At 43.8% G+C, this 20,787-nt stretch overlaps 1 protein-coding gene and 1 non-coding gene across 3 annotated transcripts in view; both read right to left on the bottom strand.

Moving 5' to 3' along the window:
- The window catches only part of ZCCHC7 (zinc finger CCHC-type containing 7), a 203,358-nt gene extending 188,183 nt beyond the window's left edge, over positions 1 to 15,175 (bottom strand). Inside the window, exons 1-2 of one of the 2 annotated variants that reach the window (XM_059657354.1) lie at positions 15,039 to 15,175; positions 6,654 to 7,283 (exon numbers count right to left, since the gene is read on the bottom strand). In XM_059657354.1, coding sequence (XP_059513337.1) covers positions 6,654 to 7,263 — 610 coding nt within the window. In that variant the 5' untranslated portion in view covers positions 7,264 to 7,283; positions 15,039 to 15,175. Of the gene's footprint in view, positions 1 to 6,653; positions 7,284 to 15,034 lie in introns of both variants that reach the window. The other variant, XM_059657356.1, reaches the window with a different exon arrangement.
- Positions 15,176 to 19,711: 4,536 nt separating this feature from the next.
- On the bottom strand, positions 19,712 to 19,819 carry LOC132212856 (U6 spliceosomal RNA). Its single transcript, XR_009447802.1, has one exon. It is a non-coding gene; the product is annotated as a U6 spliceosomal RNA (small nuclear RNA).
- Between the last annotated feature and the right edge of the window lie 968 nt (positions 19,820 to 20,787).

The raw sequence follows: 20,787 nt of genomic DNA, 5'->3' as shown, positions 1-20,787 counted from the left end.
TGGTTTATAGAATACTAAGTCCATTACAACATTCTATTCTTGTATACTTTAAAATTTCCATAATAAAAAATTAACAAAGAGTTAGCAACTACTCCCAGAGCTAATAATATCTCTTCCCTATGCAGGAAAATAAGTCACTGATTATTCCTCTATAATTCTTACAGCATTTATTGTCTCCCCATCATTTGGCTGTCCTATATAATATTCCTTCCCAAACTTGAGGTCACCCTCACAAACTAAAAGCCATGCTGATTTCCTGTGGTGCATGTTTTCTTCAACCAGGTAACCTGTCTTTCTAACACATGAGAATTGCAAGCCAATCGAGGGGAGGGGAGGGGAGGGGAGGGGAGGGGAGGGGAGGGGAGGGGAGGGGAGGGGAGGGGACGGGAGGGGAGAATTTTTAAAAGAAAACAAATGATAGAGTAGGCATCGTTTATATAAAGAAGCCTTAGGAAAGAGTAAAGAAAGTAAAGGAAATGAAGCCTAGATCTTAGAAATAAACTCCTACATCCCTCAGAAGAGAAAGCTGAGAGCCAGATGTAACAGGCACTTTAGGTCTATGTTTTGGCATGAATTTATTACAACCAAAGCCCTCATCATAAAACTGTATATACTGAGGAAGGCTTGGCTGAACATTACATAAATGTTACACCCCCAAGGCCTCAATGGAACCTCAGGAAACTAATCAACAAATTCAAAATCAGAAAATCAGAAAAGTATTGAACACTGGAAGAACAGAAAGGGGGAAAAATGCCTTTTACTTGTGTATTATCTGCCTGATAGTGTATTATCTCTAATTGTGTATCAAAATAAAACAAATGTAAGCATCTCACTGAAACTAAAATAGCAGGGGAAAGCCTTAACTATCCACAGAGCAAGAGTGGCGCTGTACTCATTACTACAAATTTAACAATAGTAAATGGGAAATATGTATGTACTTATATAGTCTTTCATAAGTTCATGTACTACCTAAAATTCACTAATCCTATTTTTTAGAGTTAAGTTTTCAACCACATCTATCACTAGGATTTTGAGAGACTTAACTCCCATGGTTAAGAAAAAAGAGACTTCTATAAATTACTTAGCTTCTTATTATACTTTGTCTCTTCAGTGAAACACAAACCACTTAAGGCAGTGGTTCTCAACCTTCTGGCCCTTTAAATACAGTTCCTCATGTTGTGATCCAACCACAAAATTATTTTCGTTGCTACTTCATAACTGTAATGTTGCTACTGTTATGAATCGTAAACATCTAATATGCAGGATGGTCTTAGGTGACCCCTGTGAAAGGGTCGTTCGAAAGCCAAAGGGGTTGTGACCCACAGGTTGAGAACCGCTGACTTATGTTTTTTTTACCACTGTAAATCCCCTCTATATAATAGTCTACATAGAGTATATGCTCAATAAATGTTTGTTCATTTATCAATTATTGAAAAACAAAGTAATATATATCAAGGAATATATGTAATATATTATATATTACATAAAATATATATCTCATCCTATATAATAAAAGCCTAATATGCTAAGTGTCCAGTCATCCGGTTATCCATTGAACCAATCAAATCGTAATATGCTAGTGATATGCTAAGGCCGCTCAACCACTCACTATGATGTGAACTGACCATTAGGGGACAGATACTCAATGTAAGAGTCAGTGCACTCCCACAGAGGGAGCACCGCTTAGCCAGAAGCCAGGCTCACAGCTGGCAAGCACAGAGGCAGTGGCGAGAACCTCTCCCACCTCCGTGGCAGCACTAAGGATGTCTGACTGCCACGGCAGGCAGGCCTAAGCTGGCAGTCAGACATCCCCCAAGGGCTCCCAGACTATGAAAAGGCGCAGGCTGGGCTGAGGACCCCCACCTAGTGCACAAATTTCATGTACCAGGCCTCTAGTCCTATTAATAAAAGCCTATGTGGTTGTGACGCCCTCATGCTGTAACGAGTGATCACCAGGAGGCTGCGTGCACAGCAGGTGCACCCGGGTAGGCGGGGCTTGATGCTGTGTGCCCGGTGCGGAGGCGGGTCCCGTGGCTCTGGCCTACCTCTCTGGGGCATCCATAGAGGAGCCCAGATGGGTGGGCAGAGCCTACCTCTTTGGGGCTGCCGGGAGCCGGTCCATCCTTGCTGTTTCAAGGGACCTGGCATATATGGCATACGGTTCTTAATATGTTTGCTCACCTTCTTGGCGCTGTGTTTTAACCAAGGTCACCTCTCCGAGAAAGGTTGAATCCCCAGATAGGGATTTTCCCCTGAAGTTAGGGAGGGAATAAAACCCCTCAACTAAGTGCCAGGCGGGTAATTAATCCCTTTAACTACGAACAATCATGCTTAAACTACATAATCTTTTCTCCCTGGAATGGAGATAAGAAACGCCCTAATCTTTGTAATAGAGATTGATAGGATTGAATCAACTGGTATAAATACAGTTGTAACAAGACAGAAACACTCAGAACTTAGAACAGAATCAAGAAGACAGAACCTACACGGAGCCTAGAGACAGAAGAACTTCGCTGGAGAGAGCATGCCGGAGGATCCTGGAGAGGGACTGGCCTCGGAGCCTAGAGACAGAGCCTAGCGGGAGAACATGGCAAGGGATCCTGGACTGAACCTGACTACAGAGATTGGCAGGAGAACCTGACTGGAACCTGGACACTGAACCTGACTGGAGAGCCTGGACAGAACCTGGCTGGAGAACCTAGCGAGGGAACATGGCCACAGAACCTGGCTGGAGATCCGAAGCAGAACCTCTCTGGAGATCCAGACCAGAACTTGGCTGGAGATCCTGGCTGGAGATCCTGGCTAGGCTGCTGATCAATTGAACGCTATCTCCGTGTCATTCCTTCTTCGCCGACTCCGTCCACACCTTTGGGAACCCCTGGACCTGCTGGGGTTGGACCCCGGCAGGGGCGATGCGATTGATCGTGGGGCTCCCGCACTGTGAGAGGGCACAGGCCAGCCTGGGGGAGACCCCCTCCCCCGCTCCAGTGCACGAATTTCATGCACTGAGCCTCTAGTATAAATATATAAAAAGGAGACTTCTGAGTGTGGAAAAGACCTGCCATCAAGGAGTTTATAATCTCTTCTCTTATGTCCTATTGATATTTTAAATATGTCATAGTTTGGGGGTAGGGGTTGAGGGAAGGGAAAGGAGAACACAAATTAGCTATTGTTGCTGTTTAACAATCATCATTTCAAAAGTATGCCAGAATTTCCACAAAATTCCACCAACATGAAAAAATCTTTTCTCTAGAGACTATTATATACACTGAATCAGACCTATCCCCGGATCTATTTATGAATGAGATAATAATGACTAGAGAATAACAACACACTCAAATAGGTATCAGCACTGAATATACTGCTTATTAACTGGAAAGAAATAGGATTATGGCATTAGCAGGTCAAGGAAATATAATAGGAATATATATTTGAATATCTGTAAGAGTTCATAAGAGTCAAGCAAGTTAATTTGCAGGCTGCAGAATTTGCTTCAATTTGGCTGAAACAAAAAACAAAAAAACACACAAATCCTAGCCTGGCCAGCATGGCTCAGTGGTTGAACATCAACCTATGAACCAGAAGGTCAAGGTTTGATTCCTCATCAGGGCATATGTCGGGGTTGCGGGCTCAATCCCCAATGTGGGGTGTGCAGGAGGCAGCCAATCAATGATTCTCTCTCATCACTGATATCTCTCTCTCCCTCTCTCTCTCTCTGGTCAATAAAAATATATATATATTTTTTTTCTTTTTTTAATTTCCCCCCTACCCTGCCCCATCCCGCCCCGCTCCAAAAATATATTTTTAAAAATTCCTAGAAGCAAAGAATAGGGATGTCAATATGGATAATAGAAGCATACACTGAATGTCTGGAATCAAGATTACTTAGGTCTTGTATCAAACACTTTTACTAATACACACACTAAACTTTAAAGGAATACATACCTATAAGAATGAATCAGTTTCTTTAAAAATTATAAATGAATGGCAACATACAAGAAAATTTTATGCAAAAAAGCTATTCTAGAAAAACATAAGCCAACATAAGCAACAACTATATGAAACAAAATGGGCGGGGGGGGGGCCCTAAAAAATAGCAAAGATCCTACCAAATATTAGTAGAAATGTGTAAATCATATAGAAATGTACAACACGACAAGTCATCATAAAAAACCATGCCGTTAAGTGGAATCCTTGTACTGATAAAACTGTATAATGGTGCAGCCATTGTGAAAAATAGGTAATTCCTCAAAAAGTGAAATATAAAAATACCAGTAATTCCATTCCTAGGTATGTAATCAAAAGAATATCCAAAACAGGTATTCAAATAAATAGCTAAATATGAATGAATGTTCACAACAGCACTGTTCACAACAGCCAAAAGGTGGAAATAACCCATATGTCAATCAACAAATGAATGGATACACAAAATGTGATATATTCACAGAATGAAATGTTATTCAGCCTTAAAAGGAATGAAGAACTGGTATGTGCTACAACATGCACAAATCTCCAAAACATTATGCTAAGTGAAAGCCAGACACAAAAGGTCACATATTGTATGCTTCTATTTAGATGAAATATCCAGAATAGGTAAATGCATAGAGACAGAAACAAATTAGTGGTTGCAGGGTCTGAGGAGGCAGGAATGAAAGTGATTTCAATGGGTACAGTGTTTCCTTTGGATGTGGTGAAAATGTTTTGGAACTACATAGATGTAACGGTTCTACATTTCCAATGAACTAAAAACCACCGAATTAAGCTCTTTAAAATGGTTAATTTTATGTTAATTTCATCTCAATAAAAATACAGATATCCCCAAAACAATGAAATTCTTCTCTACAAATATTTGATAATTTAGTGATTAATGATGTGTCTCTCCCCTTTTGAAACTAATTCAGACATATATACCTGAACCCATCTTCTACTTGGCCCCTCCCACTCTAATCTACCAAATAGGTATAATCTCTCCTTCAAAAGTTTTTTCCTTCTAAAAACATTATTAGATCTTCTTTATTCTGACAAAACTTTAATTGATTTTGCTCTATATTTTATTTCTTTTCTACGTAATATTTCTATGTACTATTCTATTTCTTTTCCTCCTTTTGCTGTCAAATTCTCAGAGTTGGCCTATTACAGCCTGAGGCAGCCACCTGTTTTTATAAATAAGATTTTGTTGAGCCGAACCGGTTTGGCTCAATGGATAGAGCTAGAGCGTCAGCCTGCGGACTGAAGGGTCCCAGGTTCGATTCCGGTCAAGGGCATGTACCTTGGTTGTGGGCACATCCCCCGTAAGGGGCGTGCAGGAGGCAGCTGATCAATTTCTCTCATTGATGTTTCTAACTCTCTATCCTTCTCCCTTCTTCTCTGTAAAAAATCAATAAAATATATTTAAAAAAAAAAAAGGTTTTGTTGAAATAACCATCCCAGGTCTGGTCAGTGTGGTTCAGTTGGTTAGAGCATCCTCCCATACACCAAAAGGTGGCAGGTTCAATTCCTGATCAGGGCACATACCCAGGATGCAGGTTCAATCCCTAGTCAGCACATGCGGGAAGCAACCAATCGATGTTTCTCTCTCACATCATTTCTCTCTCTTTCTCTCCACACCTCTCTTTCTCTCCACACCTCTCTCTCTCTTAAAAAAAAATCATTTAAAAAAAGAAAGAAAGAACGAACCATCCCATTTCTTAGGTATTGTGCCCACAATAAGGGCAAAGTTAAGTAGTTAGGAGACCCTGTGGCCTGGAAACCTAAAATAATATTTCTTATCTGGCTCCTTATAATAAAGTTTGTCAATCTCTGGAGCTCCAGAGCATGATCTCCATTCAGTATCAACATTCCTCGAGGGCAAGTGGGTACCATGAAAGGTTTTGGAACAGCAGTAAAATACTCTGAGTAAAAGGGCATTTCAGGACCTTTATAGTGTGCAGGGAAGATATATTAAAAAAAAAAAAAAAGGATCATTTAGGGAACTATTGCTAGGCATTGGGTATAAAAGATAAGACATGAAAGGCACTTTTTAAAAGGATAAGTATCAATACTAGATGACTACTTGTGACAGAAGAAACAAAGCTAACACCGAAATTTCAATCCTGTGATGTGGTTCTCAGAATTTGCATTCTCTCCTACAGTTTACTGCACATTTTTAGCTTTTCAGTTTCCTACTTTACTTATTGTGGAGCTCCTGCAATCTTAATATTAATTCCATATCCTATGTGTACCAAGCAATCCCAATGCTTGCTACCTGAATAACTCCTAGGTAAGCAAATCACTTAAGAAGAAGCAGACCCAACAGAGTTGGCTGAATGAGAGCATGGGACCAATGTCAGAGGTGGTTGGGGTACTCACCTGTGGTACCAAGCAGAGAGAGAGGGAAACTAAGATTTCAGGTCCAGAACTGGCTCTAGCCAAACAGGAAGAAGCAGCTATGAAATTGCTTCCAGCAGAAGCAGAGTTTCTTTGATATTTTGACATACTCTTTCTGATGTTCAGACAAACCACCATTAGAGTAGCCTTTGGTAAGAGAGTCTCACAAGAAACAAGGCAAAAAACACGACCAAAAGGTGAGGAATTAAATGGAGCAGACCCTTTTTGTCTAGGAAAAGTCTTCTAAAGATGATACTACTTTTCAAAATGGCCAACATGATACTAACCTTCATTAACAGAGTTATCACATCCCACAAGATTGAGAAGGATATCATCATCTTTATCCTCCACTCCACATCCCAGCAGCATCCAGCTTTCCACGTTGTCACTGTCTGAAATGGTGCTCTCTTCCTCTTCACTTGAACTGACTTCTATAATCATAACCTCTCGGACCATACCTGATTTCTCTTCAGGTTTAGGCTTCTTAATATCCTTCTTGCATTTCTTACCATCCAACTCATGAGAATGAAGAGAAGCAGGAGAAACTCTGGTCTTTTCTTTTGCTTGGACTCTAAAATTCTTTCTTTTACATCTATAAATACTATCTTCATCAGACAAAGTGATGACTTCTGACCCATCTGATAGCTGGATGACCTCACTATCTGAAAGGATAATTAAGTTCTTTTGATTTTGCTTACTACTAGATGATTCAGAATCCCCAGAGTTCTTTTCTTCATGTTCTTCCTCCCTGGTGATATTATCAAGATCCTGAGCATAATGTACTTGGCTGTAGAGCTGAAATTCCACCTCACTATCGAGACTTAGTTCACTAGATGACTCTTCACGATAAAGGTCATCTTCATAAGCTTCTATAGTCTCATAACCACCAAACATCATGAAAGTCTGTAACAGTGATGCTGTAAAAGAGAAAGTCATACAAAGAACGTATTTTTAAAACTTGGGTCAGTCCTGTTTAGTGCTAACTTCTATACAAAGGCTATCATTTTTCTCAATAACATATTAAAATACCTTTTTTTCACCCTGGCCAGGTGGCCTGGATTGCTTAGAGCATTGGCCCATACACCAAAGGTTATGGGTTCAAGCCCCAGCCAGGATGCCTATGGGTGGCAAATGATTGATGTTTTTCTCTCACATCGATGTTTCTCTCTCGTCACCCCTCACCCCTTCCTCTCTCTCTCTAAAAATCAATAAAAACATACCCTTGGGTAAGGATTTTTTTTAAAAAATACCTTTTTCTCTTGGAACAGCTTTTTTTCAAGGATTTCTAAATCCAATTATGACCTACTCTAATAATGCCCACCCTCCCAAATGAAAATTACTACCAACAAATTGAGTTATAGTTATTAAAGAAAATGACATATTTTGCAGGTATGTTGGAAAGGAAAAAGGAGGTTGTGATCCATTGCCTCAGACACCTAATACTTTTTCTCCAAAATCACAAATATAGTTATGTAATTCTCACTATTCCATCCATTCTACCTCTTCTCCTTGGTTCTGGATCTCATCTTTTCTGGTATACATTCTCATATAGGAATATTACTTCAGCTATGACTAACATCTATAATGGGTAACAAATTTATTTACTGTTTTTGTGTAGATTTTTATTCTCAATTTAAAAAAATAACCTCATGGCTTTCTAATCCTTAACCAAATATATATATATATATATATATATATATATATATATGTGTGTGTGTGTGTGTGTGTGTGTGTGTGTGTGTGTGTGTGTGTATCCTATCTAATAAAAGAGAAACATGGTAATTGGCGTACAACCGCTACCCTTCCCATTGGCTAATCAAGGCAATATGCAAATTAACTGCCAGCCAAGATGGTGGCCGGCAGCCAGGCAGCTTGAAACTAATATGAGGCTTGCTTGCTTCAGTGACGGAGGACTCCAACGTTCCCCGCCTGCCACTGCAGGCCTCTGAGCTGCAACTCTAAGCAACTATGTAACAAATATAGAAGCTAAACAAAACTCCAGAAACCTGCTTTAGTCCGCCAGGCTTCAGCCAGTAGGATCGCAACATTGTAAGCAAAGGCCAGAAACCTACTTTCAGCAGCAGAGGCCTAACAGCTGGAGCCAAGCCTCAAAGCTAAAGCTGGCCCAGAATTTTAAAAAAAGAAAGAAAAAAAGGAGCGGTTGGGAGCTTCAGTCACCCCCAGCCTGAAAACAGCCCTGAGCCCCTCACCCAGACTGGCCAGGCACCCCAGTGGGGACCCCCACCCTGAAGGGTGTGTGACCAGCTGCAAAGAGCCATCATCCCCTCATCCAGGCTGGCCAGGCACCCCAGTGGGGACCCCCACCCTGAAGGGTGTGTGACCAGCTGCAAATAGCCATCATCCCCTCACCCAGGCTGGCCAGGCACCCCAGTGGGGACCCCCACCCCGATCCAGGACACCCTTCAGGGCAAACCAGCCGGCCCCACCCATGCACCAGGCCTCTATCCTATATAGTAAAAGGGTAATATGCCTCCCAGCACCAGGATCAGCGGAGCCGCGAGGCCTCCTGGCCCGGGATCAGCGTGACAGGGGGCAGCGCCCAAACCCCCTGATCGCCCTGCAGCTCTGTGTGTGACAGAGGGCGGGGCCACAACCTCCCTATCCACCCTGCTCTGTTCGTGACAGGGGAAGGCGCCCCAACCCCCTGATCAGCCCTGCTCTGTGCCTGATAGTGGGGAGCTCCCCAACCCCCTGATCGGCCCTGCTCTGTGTGTGACAGGGTGCGGCGCCCCAACCGCCCCCCCCCCCCCCCGGACAGGCCCTGCTCTGTATGTGATGGGGTAGAGCCATAACCTCCCCATCGGCCCTGCCCTGAGTGTGACAGTGGCGGCACCCCAACCCCCTGATCGGCCCTGCTCTGTGGGTGATAGAGGGCAGCGCCCCAACCCCCTGATGGGCCCTGCTCTGTGAGTGACAGGGGGCAGCGCCCCAACCCCCTGATGGGCCCTGCTCTGTGCATGACAGGGGGTGGCACCGCAACCTCCCCATCGACCCTGCCTTGAGTGTGACAGGGGGTGGTGCCCCAAACCCCCAATCGGCCCTACCCTGAGCGTGACTGAGGGTGGCATCACAACCTCCCGATCGCCCTGCTCTGTGCATGACAGGGGGCGGCGCCCCAACCCCCCAATCGGCCCTGCTCTGAACCCGACCAGGGGCTGCACCTAGGGATTGGGCCTGCCCTCTGCCACCCGGGAGCAGGCCTAAGCCAGCAGGTCGTTATCTCCCGAGGGGTCCCAGACTGCGAGAGGGCACAGGCCGGGCTGAGGGACCCCCCTCCCACAACGAGTGCACAAATTTTTGTGCACCGGGCCTCTAATATATATATATATTATATATATTATATTCCCCATCATATCATCATATATGTGTGTGTGTGTGTGTGTGTGTGTGTGTATCTGATAAACCTGGTTTACTTCTGTGCCAGCTAAAAGATAGGTATAAAATATAAACTTACTAAGGACCTGAAACTGAGGCAAAACTCAGCTTTGGAAGAACTTTACTTTCTGACTGTGAGCATATTAAATCCTGTCATCCTTCAATTCTGCTTAAGCATCACTTCTCAGGGAAGCTTTCCTTGCCCCACCAGATTAAATTAAGTGTCTCTTTCATAGGCTTCCATAGCACTTTCAAAACACCAAATTTCTAACTACTAATTTAAAGTAAATCTCCCATAAGCACTAATCACATACCCCAGGAGGGCAGGAACTATATGCATTTGGTTAACAATGGATCCCCAAAACCCAGCAGAGTAACTGCTATTTTAGCAGGATCTCTATAAATGTCTGTTAAATTAATAAAGAATAAATCATCAGGCATTTGTTCTTCAGCCATGATGTCTAATATGTACCTAAAATAAGAAAATTATGATGGGATTTTCATAGTTGTCTCCAACTATTCCAACTATTCTCATGTCATCAACCAAAAATCTATACAGTAAATGTTTCAATTAGGTACTGATGGAATATTGATCAAAATGAGAGCTCTGGAAAAATAACTCATGTTTTTTAAAAAATCAGGGACAGCCTAGAGAATAACAATGACAATTTATTCTTTCTACTCCCCTTTTATCTATACAGACATGATTTAGAAAGACTAGTCATTTTCTTAGTTTACCAATTCTCTGCCCAAAATGTCAGGATGTTCTGACATTGGTGATAAAACCAGCTGACTCCAAGAATCCTATATAATAAAAGCCTAATATGCTAAGTGTGTCCAATCATCTGGTCAACTGTTCAACCAATCAAAGCGTAATATGCTAATGATATGCTAAGGCTGCTCAACAGCTTGCTATGATATGCACTGGCCACCAGGAGGCAGATAGTTGACTGGTAGACCAGTCGCTATGATGTGCACTGACCACCAGATGCTCCAACCCATAGGTTAGCTTGCTGCTGGGGTCTGACCAATCGGGACTGAGTGAGATGGGTCAGACACACCCTTGAGCCCTCCTGTGGTCTCTCGCACCCTGGCCAACCTCCCACGGTCCCTGCCTGGCCTGATTGTGCACTGGTGGGGTCCCTCGGCCTGACCTGCACCCTCTCGCAATCGAGGAGAGTCAATTTCAGCCCCAGCCTGCGGGCCACTCCCCTCAGGAGGGTGCCAGACACAGGGCTCATGGCTGGTGAGCGCTGCTATGGCAGCATGAAGCCTCTCCTGATCAGGACTGCTTGGACGCGAGCCTGCGGCAGGTACAGTGGGGCCAGGATGAGCAGGAGAGGCAGGTAGGAGCTGCAGGCAGCAATGGACTGCGGGTTTTGGCCCTATCCCCGCAGGCCACCCAGAGAGGCCCCACCCATGTACAAATTCGTGCACCAGGCCTCTAGTCAAATAAATAAAAGCCAATGAAGAAATTAATGAAAATTTTTTACAGAAAAAAAGAAACCAATTTTTGTTGTATATCCTAAACTTAGCCAATGTTGTATGTCAATTATACCTCAATAAAGCTAGATTTTTAAAAAGAAGATTAAGTTCTGAGTTAACAATACTGTATTGTATACTTGAAATCTGCTAAGAGAACAGATCTTAAATGTTCTTACTAAAAAAAAATAAAAGGAAATATGTGAGGTGATTGATGTGTTAACTGATATCAATGTGGTAATTATATATATGTGTATCAAATCATGTTGAACACCTTAAACTTACACAATGTTATTTGTCAGTTATATCAATAAAGATAGGAGAAAAGAAACAAACTTTCAATGCCTTTTTCCTTCTAAAAGGTACATTTTTTTACCTGTTCCCTTCTTGCACTGTCCTTCAGGTGGCTATGCAGTTATAGTCATACAAGTTGAATGTGGCTGTCTGAATAATAATGCTCATAGCATTTATCAGTTTATATTGAAATGTTAGCCTCAGAGGAATTCAAATAAAAGATGAATCCTTTCCTTTTCATTTAATAGGTAAATTAATTCTAAAAGAAGTCAAAGGAATTATGCTTCCCTCAAAATCCTCACTGGATCCATCCTGAGGATCCAGTGTGGACTTAAGATAAAACATAATTCCAGTGCAGCACAGAAAAAAATTAAAGAGCTAAATTACAGAGTTACAAATTTGTACTACTCTTGGAGCCATCCCAAAGGAAAGGGATTAAGAATAGAGCCATAGGCACACCTGTGAATGTATGCCAAAAATAAACTAAAGAAATATAATAAAAACTGACTTCCTTGGGTCTAAGGGTTTATCTCTTTCCCTGAAATGTAGAAAAATGAATTTAACAATTTAGCCCCTATGGCCTTTAAGAGGATTTTCTATCTTCTGTACTTGAAAATTGTGCTCTGCATAACTTGCTCTTCTATTTATGTAGTTTCTATATGCCAGGGTTAAGGTTTGCCTGAGGCTGTTTTGGTTTATTTTACTACTTTAATTACATTCACATGCATTTAATTTACTTTTTTAAAAAAGTGTATACTTAGAGAATTAATATAAAATCTTGATTTAGGCTTTCTTGGCTTTTTTTTTATCAAGGTACACAATTCTCAAGCATACTTAACTAGATAACATAAGGTCCCTATAAGAATCACAAAATTTTAAGTCTGATAACCTTTCAGATAATCTCACGCAACATCTTCAGTTTACATTGAAGATGTAACTTACAGCCAAGTGTTCACTAAGGTGTTGTTGTTTTTTAATTTTAAAATAATTCCAAATAAACGTTTTTTAAAGCCTTTCTTCAAAGCTATATTTGAATTGGTTCTAACACTTAAATTTATTTCACGAGTATCCATTTTAGCTCCCAGTGGAGTAGAAAAACCATGAAAGGCAAAGCATACATTTGAGTTTGTCAGTTTAGCACCCAGGAGCCTCCCAACTTGGTACTCAAAGATCATAGACATCCATCCCATGAGCAAAAAAGATTTAGGTTAAGAAACTTAAACATTAGTTTGGGGGTGAAACTTACCTAAACAATTAAAATGGCTTAAAACAGCCGCAGAGAATAACTGCACAGGCTCTCAACATTCAAAAGTGGGGGCAGTAACCCTTCACTGAATTTTCAAACTAGACAATGGAAGGCTTATTTAAGCTTTTTGGGTTTTACTACAGTCTTTAAAGCCAATGCTTCGGCTCTAGCAGTCTACCTTCTGATCATGCCGGGCCTATTGCTCTTCCTTTCAAAGAACTTTGAGCCTAGGAGTTTCTTCTTGGTAACAGAGGTATCCATTCTCACGGAGATGTAAATTGGCATCTTGATTTTAAACTCAGTTTTCAATGGAAAGTGACTAATAGAATTTATTTTCAACTTAAAACCTGAATTACTTTTAAGTGAGCTGTCCTGATGGTGAGATATTAAAAACTGTTGACTCTAGTGTTAAAGTCTGTCCGTTCCTCAAATGTGACTTTCACTTGGGAGCAAATCCGACTGGAGTAGAGGACCCAGAGGACTGTGTGAAACAATAGTCACACAACAAGAGGGAGAATACGAGATGTTTACTGGGAGACAATTATGCTAAATTTATTCGGAAAAGTCCAGCTGTTCTTGGGATGCATGAAGTCCCCTTAGGATCATTAATCCAACATCAAAGCACTTCCTTCACCTCTCCCCTATCTCTTTCCTTTCGCTAGGCAGTACCTTATCTTTATAACTATCTTAATCCCCACTTCCACGTCCACAGCTCGTTCCCCACCCTCCGACTCTCTGGAAAACAGCAATACGGAACGTCCCAAAAGCATAATACTGTCGAAGCATACACAAAGCCCCCTTAAAAGTCTTTGGATGTGATAGCCTAAGTGTTCAAAACCAAGTTTTGGAAAAGTCCTGAAAGAGTGTGAGGGAAGCTTGTTCATTCTTCGAGCCTGAAAGATCTCCTAATTCAACCCTGAAATACGAGTGAATCCAGCCTGAAGATGAGATTCGCGGTCACCGGCGAGGCTGCACAGAACCGCGGCTACACCTCCGGCCTGCCTCCCCCTGCAGCCTGCCTCCCCCTGCAGCCTGCCTCCCCCTGCAGCCTGCCTCCCCCTGCAGCCTGCCTCCCACTCCAGCCTGCCTCCCACTCCAGCCTGCCTCCCCCTGCAGCCTGCCTCCCCCTGCAGCCTGCCTCCCCTCCAGCCTGCCTCCCCCGGCAGCCTGCCTCCCCCTGCAGCCTGCCTACACCTCCGGCCTGCCTCCCCCTCCAGCCTGGCTCCCCCTCCAGCCTGGCTCCCCCTCCAGCCTGCCTCCCCCTCCAGTCTGGCTCCCCCTCCAGCCTGCCTCCCCCTCCGGCCTGGCTACACCTCCGGCCTGCCTCCCCCTCCAGTCTGGCTCCCCCTCCAGTCTGGCTCCCCCTCCGGCCTGGCTACACCTCCGGCCTGCCTCCCCCTCCAGTCTGGCTCCCCCTCCAGTCTGGCTCCCCCTCCGGCCTGGCTTCCCCTCCGGCCTGGCTACACCTCCAGCCTGCCTCCCCCTCCAGCCTGGCTACACCTCCAGCCTGCCTCCCCCTCCAGCCTGCCTCCCACTCCGGCCTGCCTCCCCCTCCGGCCTGGCTACACCTCCAGCCTGCCTCCCCCTCCAGCCTGGCTCCCCCTCCAGTCTGGCTCCCCCTCCGGCCTGCCTCCCCCTCCGCCCTGCCGGCTCCAGAGCTTCCCCGCCGCCCGGGCAGCTCTTCACGGTGAACTAACTGCGGGTTCACGACATGTGAGGGGTAAAGGGGATCTTGGCGAACACAGCCCACATCTCCCCGTTTTACAGGAGCGAAGGGGCACATCTCCCGAAATGTTTCTGGCCCTGCAGCTGCAGCTTCTGACCAGAGGCTGGACTTGGCCGAGGACTGCTCGGTCCTCCCCGGCCCGGTCCCTCACGGTGCGGCGGGACCTCTGCGTTCAAGGGACCCATCAGCTTCCCCAACAGACAGGAACGATCCTGGGGTCGTGGGGGTAAAGCAGAGAGAACCGCCACCCCCACCGAGGCCATGGCGCCCAGCCCTGTTCGAACCACGACCTCGGGCTGTGGCCGGGCAGGGAAGAGCGGGCACCTCAGCTGGGCAGCCGAGCCGCGCAGGGCACAGCCGCACGGAGGGATCGCCAGCCGCGCGCCCCGCCACGAACGAGGGACAGACGGGGAACGCGGAGGCCGGCGAGGCGACACGCGCCAGTTCCAAAGCCCGGCGGGCGAGGCGGAGGGCGAGCGGGGGTCCCCCGGCCACGGGCCGCGAGGGGTCTGCCACACACATACTCACTGCCGCGGCTGCGACCAGGAAGCACCAACCAGGAACCAAGACGCGTAGAGGAACGGGGAGGGGCGAGTACAAATGAGGTAAGAAAACCGCGTCCGCGCGGACTCGGGAGGAGGGCAGGCACTTCCGGGGAAAACACAGCTCCCGGGAGTCCTCTTCCGTCCCGGCTCATCCTGCGGGACCACTGTACGCATGCGTAACATCGATTAACCCTTTCCTTCCCCGTTCATAATCTTTTGGTTTGTCTTCCTTGCTTTTCCCCTTTCCCTTCACTGCTTCTTTCAAAGATACCTAGGCTGCATCTACAATAGGGGACACTTTATTTGCATGACTTGCGCGTTAGAAATCCTACTTCCCTGATCAAACCAGGGCGGGAGCTCGCACCCTTCCTTATGCGCCCGCAAGAAAAACTACATCTCCCATGATGCCCCTGGGCCGGCTTCAGGACAGGTTCTGCCTCCTTCTCTCTGGATCGCTTGCGTCATCCTCCCTACTCCCAGTGCCACGTGGTGCGGGTTCCCAACCGTGACCGAGATGGGGACAAGGGACCCAGTGTGGCGTGTCGGGTGGCTTGGCCGTCTGATCCAGGGAAGCCTCTTCGAGAGCGCCTAGCTTCTAACTTCTCCTGTGTGCCCGGTGAACCTAGGCAGGTACCTTCCGCCTCTAGTTTGAAGTTGAACCTAGTTGGTACTGGGGCGTTTCCGGCTGTTTTTACAGGCAACAGATGAACTCTCTGTAAGCCTTGAAGAGCTGTACTCCTGCAGAAGGTTGAAGTGAATCCTGGTCCTTTAGAAGCCTCCAGAGGCTATGCGATTGTGTTGGAAGCCTCTGGCGTTGGTTCCTTTTCTCACACTTTATTTTAATTCTTAGTAATAATAAACCCATCTGTACAACTTTACAAATAGTGAAGCACCTTTACTGGTATCAGTTCGCTGGCCCTTGGCAACAACCCTGAAAGACAAGTTTGACATTGGTTCTTTTGGCCAACATTTCTTGAACCTCAGTTGAGAGGGACACAGCATTAGCAACTGCGGATGTAAAGTTTGTGATCTCATAGAGCTAAGAGTCTAGTTGGGAACACAAAATGCAAATAATTTAATTATAAATCTCAGAGTTTGGCTGGGAAAATTAGAAATTTTAATTAAAATTATGGTAAGTGCTAGGAAGGAGGACGGGGCAATGAAAAGGTAAAATTGAAAGACCCATTTTGCAGAGGAGGAAACAACTAAAGGGTTTACTAGATTGTTTAATAATGTGTGTTGTGTAGAACAAATGTTATCTTAATAAAATAACTTACTGAGCTTTTATCTAATGCCAGGTTGGTTTTTAAGAATTTCCATTTCACAAAAAGAAATCAATTCAGAGAAGTTACATTGTGCCCAAGACCAAAATGATAGAAATACTCCAAATTACTGTGCCTAATCCTCATGCATTGAACCAAGGTTTACTATGTTCCTATGTTCAGAGTGCCTTAGTCACCACCTTTAGGTTATTTCATAAAACCTAGAGTCCTTTGGATGGCATAAAGGGCAATTCATGAGCTGAATCTGCCTACCTATTAACGATGCTAAATCCTGGGCAGTAGCCAGAACACACTATGCTCTCCCACATCTGTGCCTTTACATTGGGCACTCCCACTGCCTGTCAAGTCCTTCTCCCTGGCTCTGCCCACCCCCTGGGTCTTCAGGGAAACCAAACAGAATAGGTATTCCTTCTCCTCGACTCCCCTACATTTTGTAGAAACCTCCATCAAAGCAGTTATATTGTATTTATCTTACCGTTTCAGATGGCAGAAACTTTGACATTTTATCTTTGTATTTTCTCCAGCTAACATAATGCATGGTAGACCGTAAGCACTCAATAAAGTGTTAAAGGAATGAAGCCACTCTGACTCCAAGGAAACCAAAAACCAGATGTGGATCCACCAGCTATGACAGTGTGGAATCATGTCATAACCCCCAATAAATGCAGTGTAGTGCTCCGTGACATTAAGGTGGGTATAAAGAGCTGTAGGGGTCCCAAGGATAAAAAGGTTTCTAAGGAAAGTAGTGTATACACACACACACACACACACACACACACACTGCCTTTACATGATGAGTTCTCATTTAGATGGCTTTTAGAAATAAGATCCAGTCTCCTATTGCAGTGATGAAGAACTGAAGCCCAGAAGGGAAGACTTGCCAAGAGTCACCTAACAGGCAGAACTGTGTCTGCGTTCCCCTTGGAGGTTGCCACAAACACAGTATTTCCTTTCCACCTCATGCTATCTCTGGTACGCACTTGAGATCGGGGGGTGACAGCATGCACAACTAGCCTGAAACCTCTCTTACAGAGAATGTTCTAAAGAGCACATTTATTTGAGGAAGGAAGCACCTGCTTTCCCCAGGGCAGTGGCGATACTGTATTAACAGTAAGCAGATGAATTGGGGTGAGGGGCCCCAACAAAGGGGCTCGCCTTGCTACAGAAAGCAGACAAGATGAGGGATGTACTGTAGCAGGATCTAGGCAAGTGGCACATAGTACTCATCCTTACCCTTCTATTGCAGAGGGAGGAGCTACCTCCTTTCTTTTATTCTAATTTATTAGTAGTTCCTAGAACCTCTGAGAACTAATCATTTGACCTCTTAAAAGATGCTTTTTCATTACTATTCATTCACTGAGAGGCTACTATGTAACAGGCCCTTGCTAGCCACTTGAGTTATATGGTCTCTCTCCCCTTCTCAAGTTGACTCTCTGTAAGGGAGGTGTCAGTTAACCCATTTCACTAGTACAAAAATTGCAACTTGGTGAGGCCATGTGACTTGCTCTAAATCACACAGATTCAAACCCAAATGTTGTCTGAATCCAAAACTCATGCTCTTTTCTATGCCCAAAGTTGCCTTTCAAAACTAATCTCCTTGAGGGTGGAGACGATGAATGACCTGCTCCTATCTCTACATCTAGCACCTAGCCCAGTGATGGCGAACCTATGACACGGTGTCAGAGGTGACACGCGAACTCATTTTTTGGGTTGATTTTTCTTTGTTAAATGGCATTTAAATATATAAAATAAATATCAAAAATAGAAGTCTTTGTTTTACTATGGTTGCAAATATCAAAAAATTTCTACATGTGACACGGCACCAGAGTTAAGTTAGGGTTTTTCAAAATGCTGACACACCGAGCTCAAAAGGTTCGCCATCACTGCCCTAGCCCAAGGCCAAGCCCATAGTGAACTCACAGAGAACGCTTGTGCAATGAGTGGATCCAGTATTAAATGTCTGTCAGATGAATGCTCCCTCCTCTGCTGTCCCACAGTGTGAACAGTGTTGTGGGACAGTAGAGGAGGGAGCAACTGGCTGTTTAAGGGAAGTGGAGAAACCCCCTTCTGTCAAGGAGGAGGCCAAGCAAGTACTGAGAAAGAAAAAGACAACATGCCAGCATTCTAGCAGCAAAGAACACCAACAGGCAATTCACAGAAGAAACCCATAAGGCCATGAACTATGATAAAGAGGCGCTCAACATCGCTAATCATCAGAAAAATGCAAATGATCTCATGGAAATATAAATTGGAAAAGCCCTTTACAGGAGCTTTCTTGATAGTGTCTATCAAACTTGTAAATGAGTTCGGTCATTGTGGCTCAGTGGTTGAGCGTGGACCTATGAACCAGGTCACGGTTCGATTCTTGGTCAGGGCACAGCAGTCAAAGAGACAGGATAAATGCAATGCACACTCTGGGATTTTCTTTTGCCGTAAAGGGTATTGTTGGGACGATTTGAAAAATCCAAATAAACCAAGTGCTGTATCGATGTTATTTTCCTGATTTTTATATTTATATTACAAGTATGTAAGAGAATGTCCTTTTTTTAGGCAATCCACACTGAAGTACTTGGAGTAAAAGAGAGCATCATTTGAAACTCATTCTCAAGGGGTTCAGAAAAAAATGTGTTGGGGGAAAGGAAAAGGAGAGAAAGAGGATGACAGATGTGGTTAAAAAGTTAACATTTGGGAGATCTGGGTAAAAGGTAGACAAGAATTCTTTATACTAATTTTGCAACTTTTTTCTGCCTGAGATTATGTCAAAATATAAAATTCAAAGGAAAAGTTAAAAAAAAAAAAAAAGAATGAGTAAGAGTTCACCAGATAGAAAAGACAAGGGAATCTTCTGGCAAAAGAACCAGAGAAGCAAAGGAAACTGACAAGTGTGAGTGGCATATGTGGAGAAACAGCCATTGGCTCTAAGTGTCCAGAGCATCGCATGGTGTGGGGAGAAAAGGGCATGGGGGAGAACAGGAATGATGAGCAACCCAATTCACAGATGGACACATTTCCCCGCTACCTAATACTGGAAATGAAGATATAAAATCTTTATACCCGGCCTCAAGCCCTGAAAAAAAAAAAAAAACCACACACACACACAAAACCACACACACACACACACACACACACAAAACCAAACTTGAGTTCTTCTTGCTGCATACTGATTTCATCAGCAGTTTCGCTTCATCTAGTGATTATAGAACAATAGCTGAAAAGGACAGCTAGTACAACTCCCTCATTTTGCAAAAGGGGAAACTAAGGTCCAAAATGGAGAAAGGATTTGCAAAGTCCCAGCAAAAGTTAGTGTTAACACTGGCTTCCAGTTCACCATCCATCATTCTTTCTCTGGCACCAAAGTCTTTTTTTTTTTTTTTTTTTTATGGAACACGTCACGAATTTGCGTGTCGTCTTTGCGCAGGGGCCATGCTAGTCTTCTCTGTGTCGTTCCAATTTGTAGTATATGTGCTGCCGAAGCGAGCACCCTGGCACCAAAGTCTTAAAGACTGAAGCAGAAATAGAGGCTGGCAAGTGAAATGACCTTTAAAATTTAGATGTTTTTCACTTGCCACAAGTACAGACTAAATATCTCTATAATTTAAAATGTAATCATAGACACAGTTGTCACTTAAAGCCCATACTTTGCATCTGGTAAGTGCTGCTCAACTCAGGCTCCTAGTCTGAAGCAGCAATCAGGTTAGTTCTCAGGAATTATCAATGACATTGGTACCCATCTGGCTTTCTTGAAAAGTTTAACATCCTTTTTTATTATTCATGATTTTGCAGTTCTTCAAATTGCAAGGTGATGGAGAGAGCATGCAATTTTCATCCAGGCTATGAAATCATTCTTGAATTTTGGACAGTCATATAAATGGATTTTAATTTTTCTTAGAGACTGCTTTTCCTTATGAAATCATGAAGGTGAAAATATATGTACTATAAATTAAACTGTAAAATATTCTCATTACAATAAAATCCAAAGGATAAGGAGTTAGCATTTCAAGGACTCTGTTTTCATTTGTTATCATTCCTAGTTAGAAGTATATTCCTCAAAGCTTACATCTAACTGACTATATGACTAGCAAAACTATTGAAGTTCTAATTTATTTAAGAATCATTAGATCCCATACAGGACATCTTGAAGCATGTCATCAGTAATTTGTTGACATAATATGCACACTGCAAAAGGCCTATCTTTATTTTAAATGTTCATGAACCCTGGGTCCCACAGAATTTTAATGCATGAAGGGACAGGGATAGACCTTATTCAGTTCTCGTTCTATAAGGGGGCAACTTTCTTCCCCTGCCTATCTCAGACTCCAGATTCATGCAGTTTTCAGTCCAGACGTGTCTTTGCAATGACATTTGTGTGAATTATTCAGGATTGTAGATTGACAACAAGTAAAGATTGAGAATAATAAAGATCACCTTACCAAGTGAGTTTTTTTAAAT

Source organism: Myotis daubentonii, chromosome 11 (genome assembly GCF_963259705.1).
Source record: "Myotis daubentonii chromosome 11, mMyoDau2.1, whole genome shotgun sequence".
In the NCBI taxonomy this organism is placed as follows: domain Eukaryota; kingdom Metazoa; phylum Chordata; class Mammalia; order Chiroptera; family Vespertilionidae; genus Myotis; species Myotis daubentonii.
This window is presented reverse-complemented; position numbering and strand designations above follow the sequence as displayed.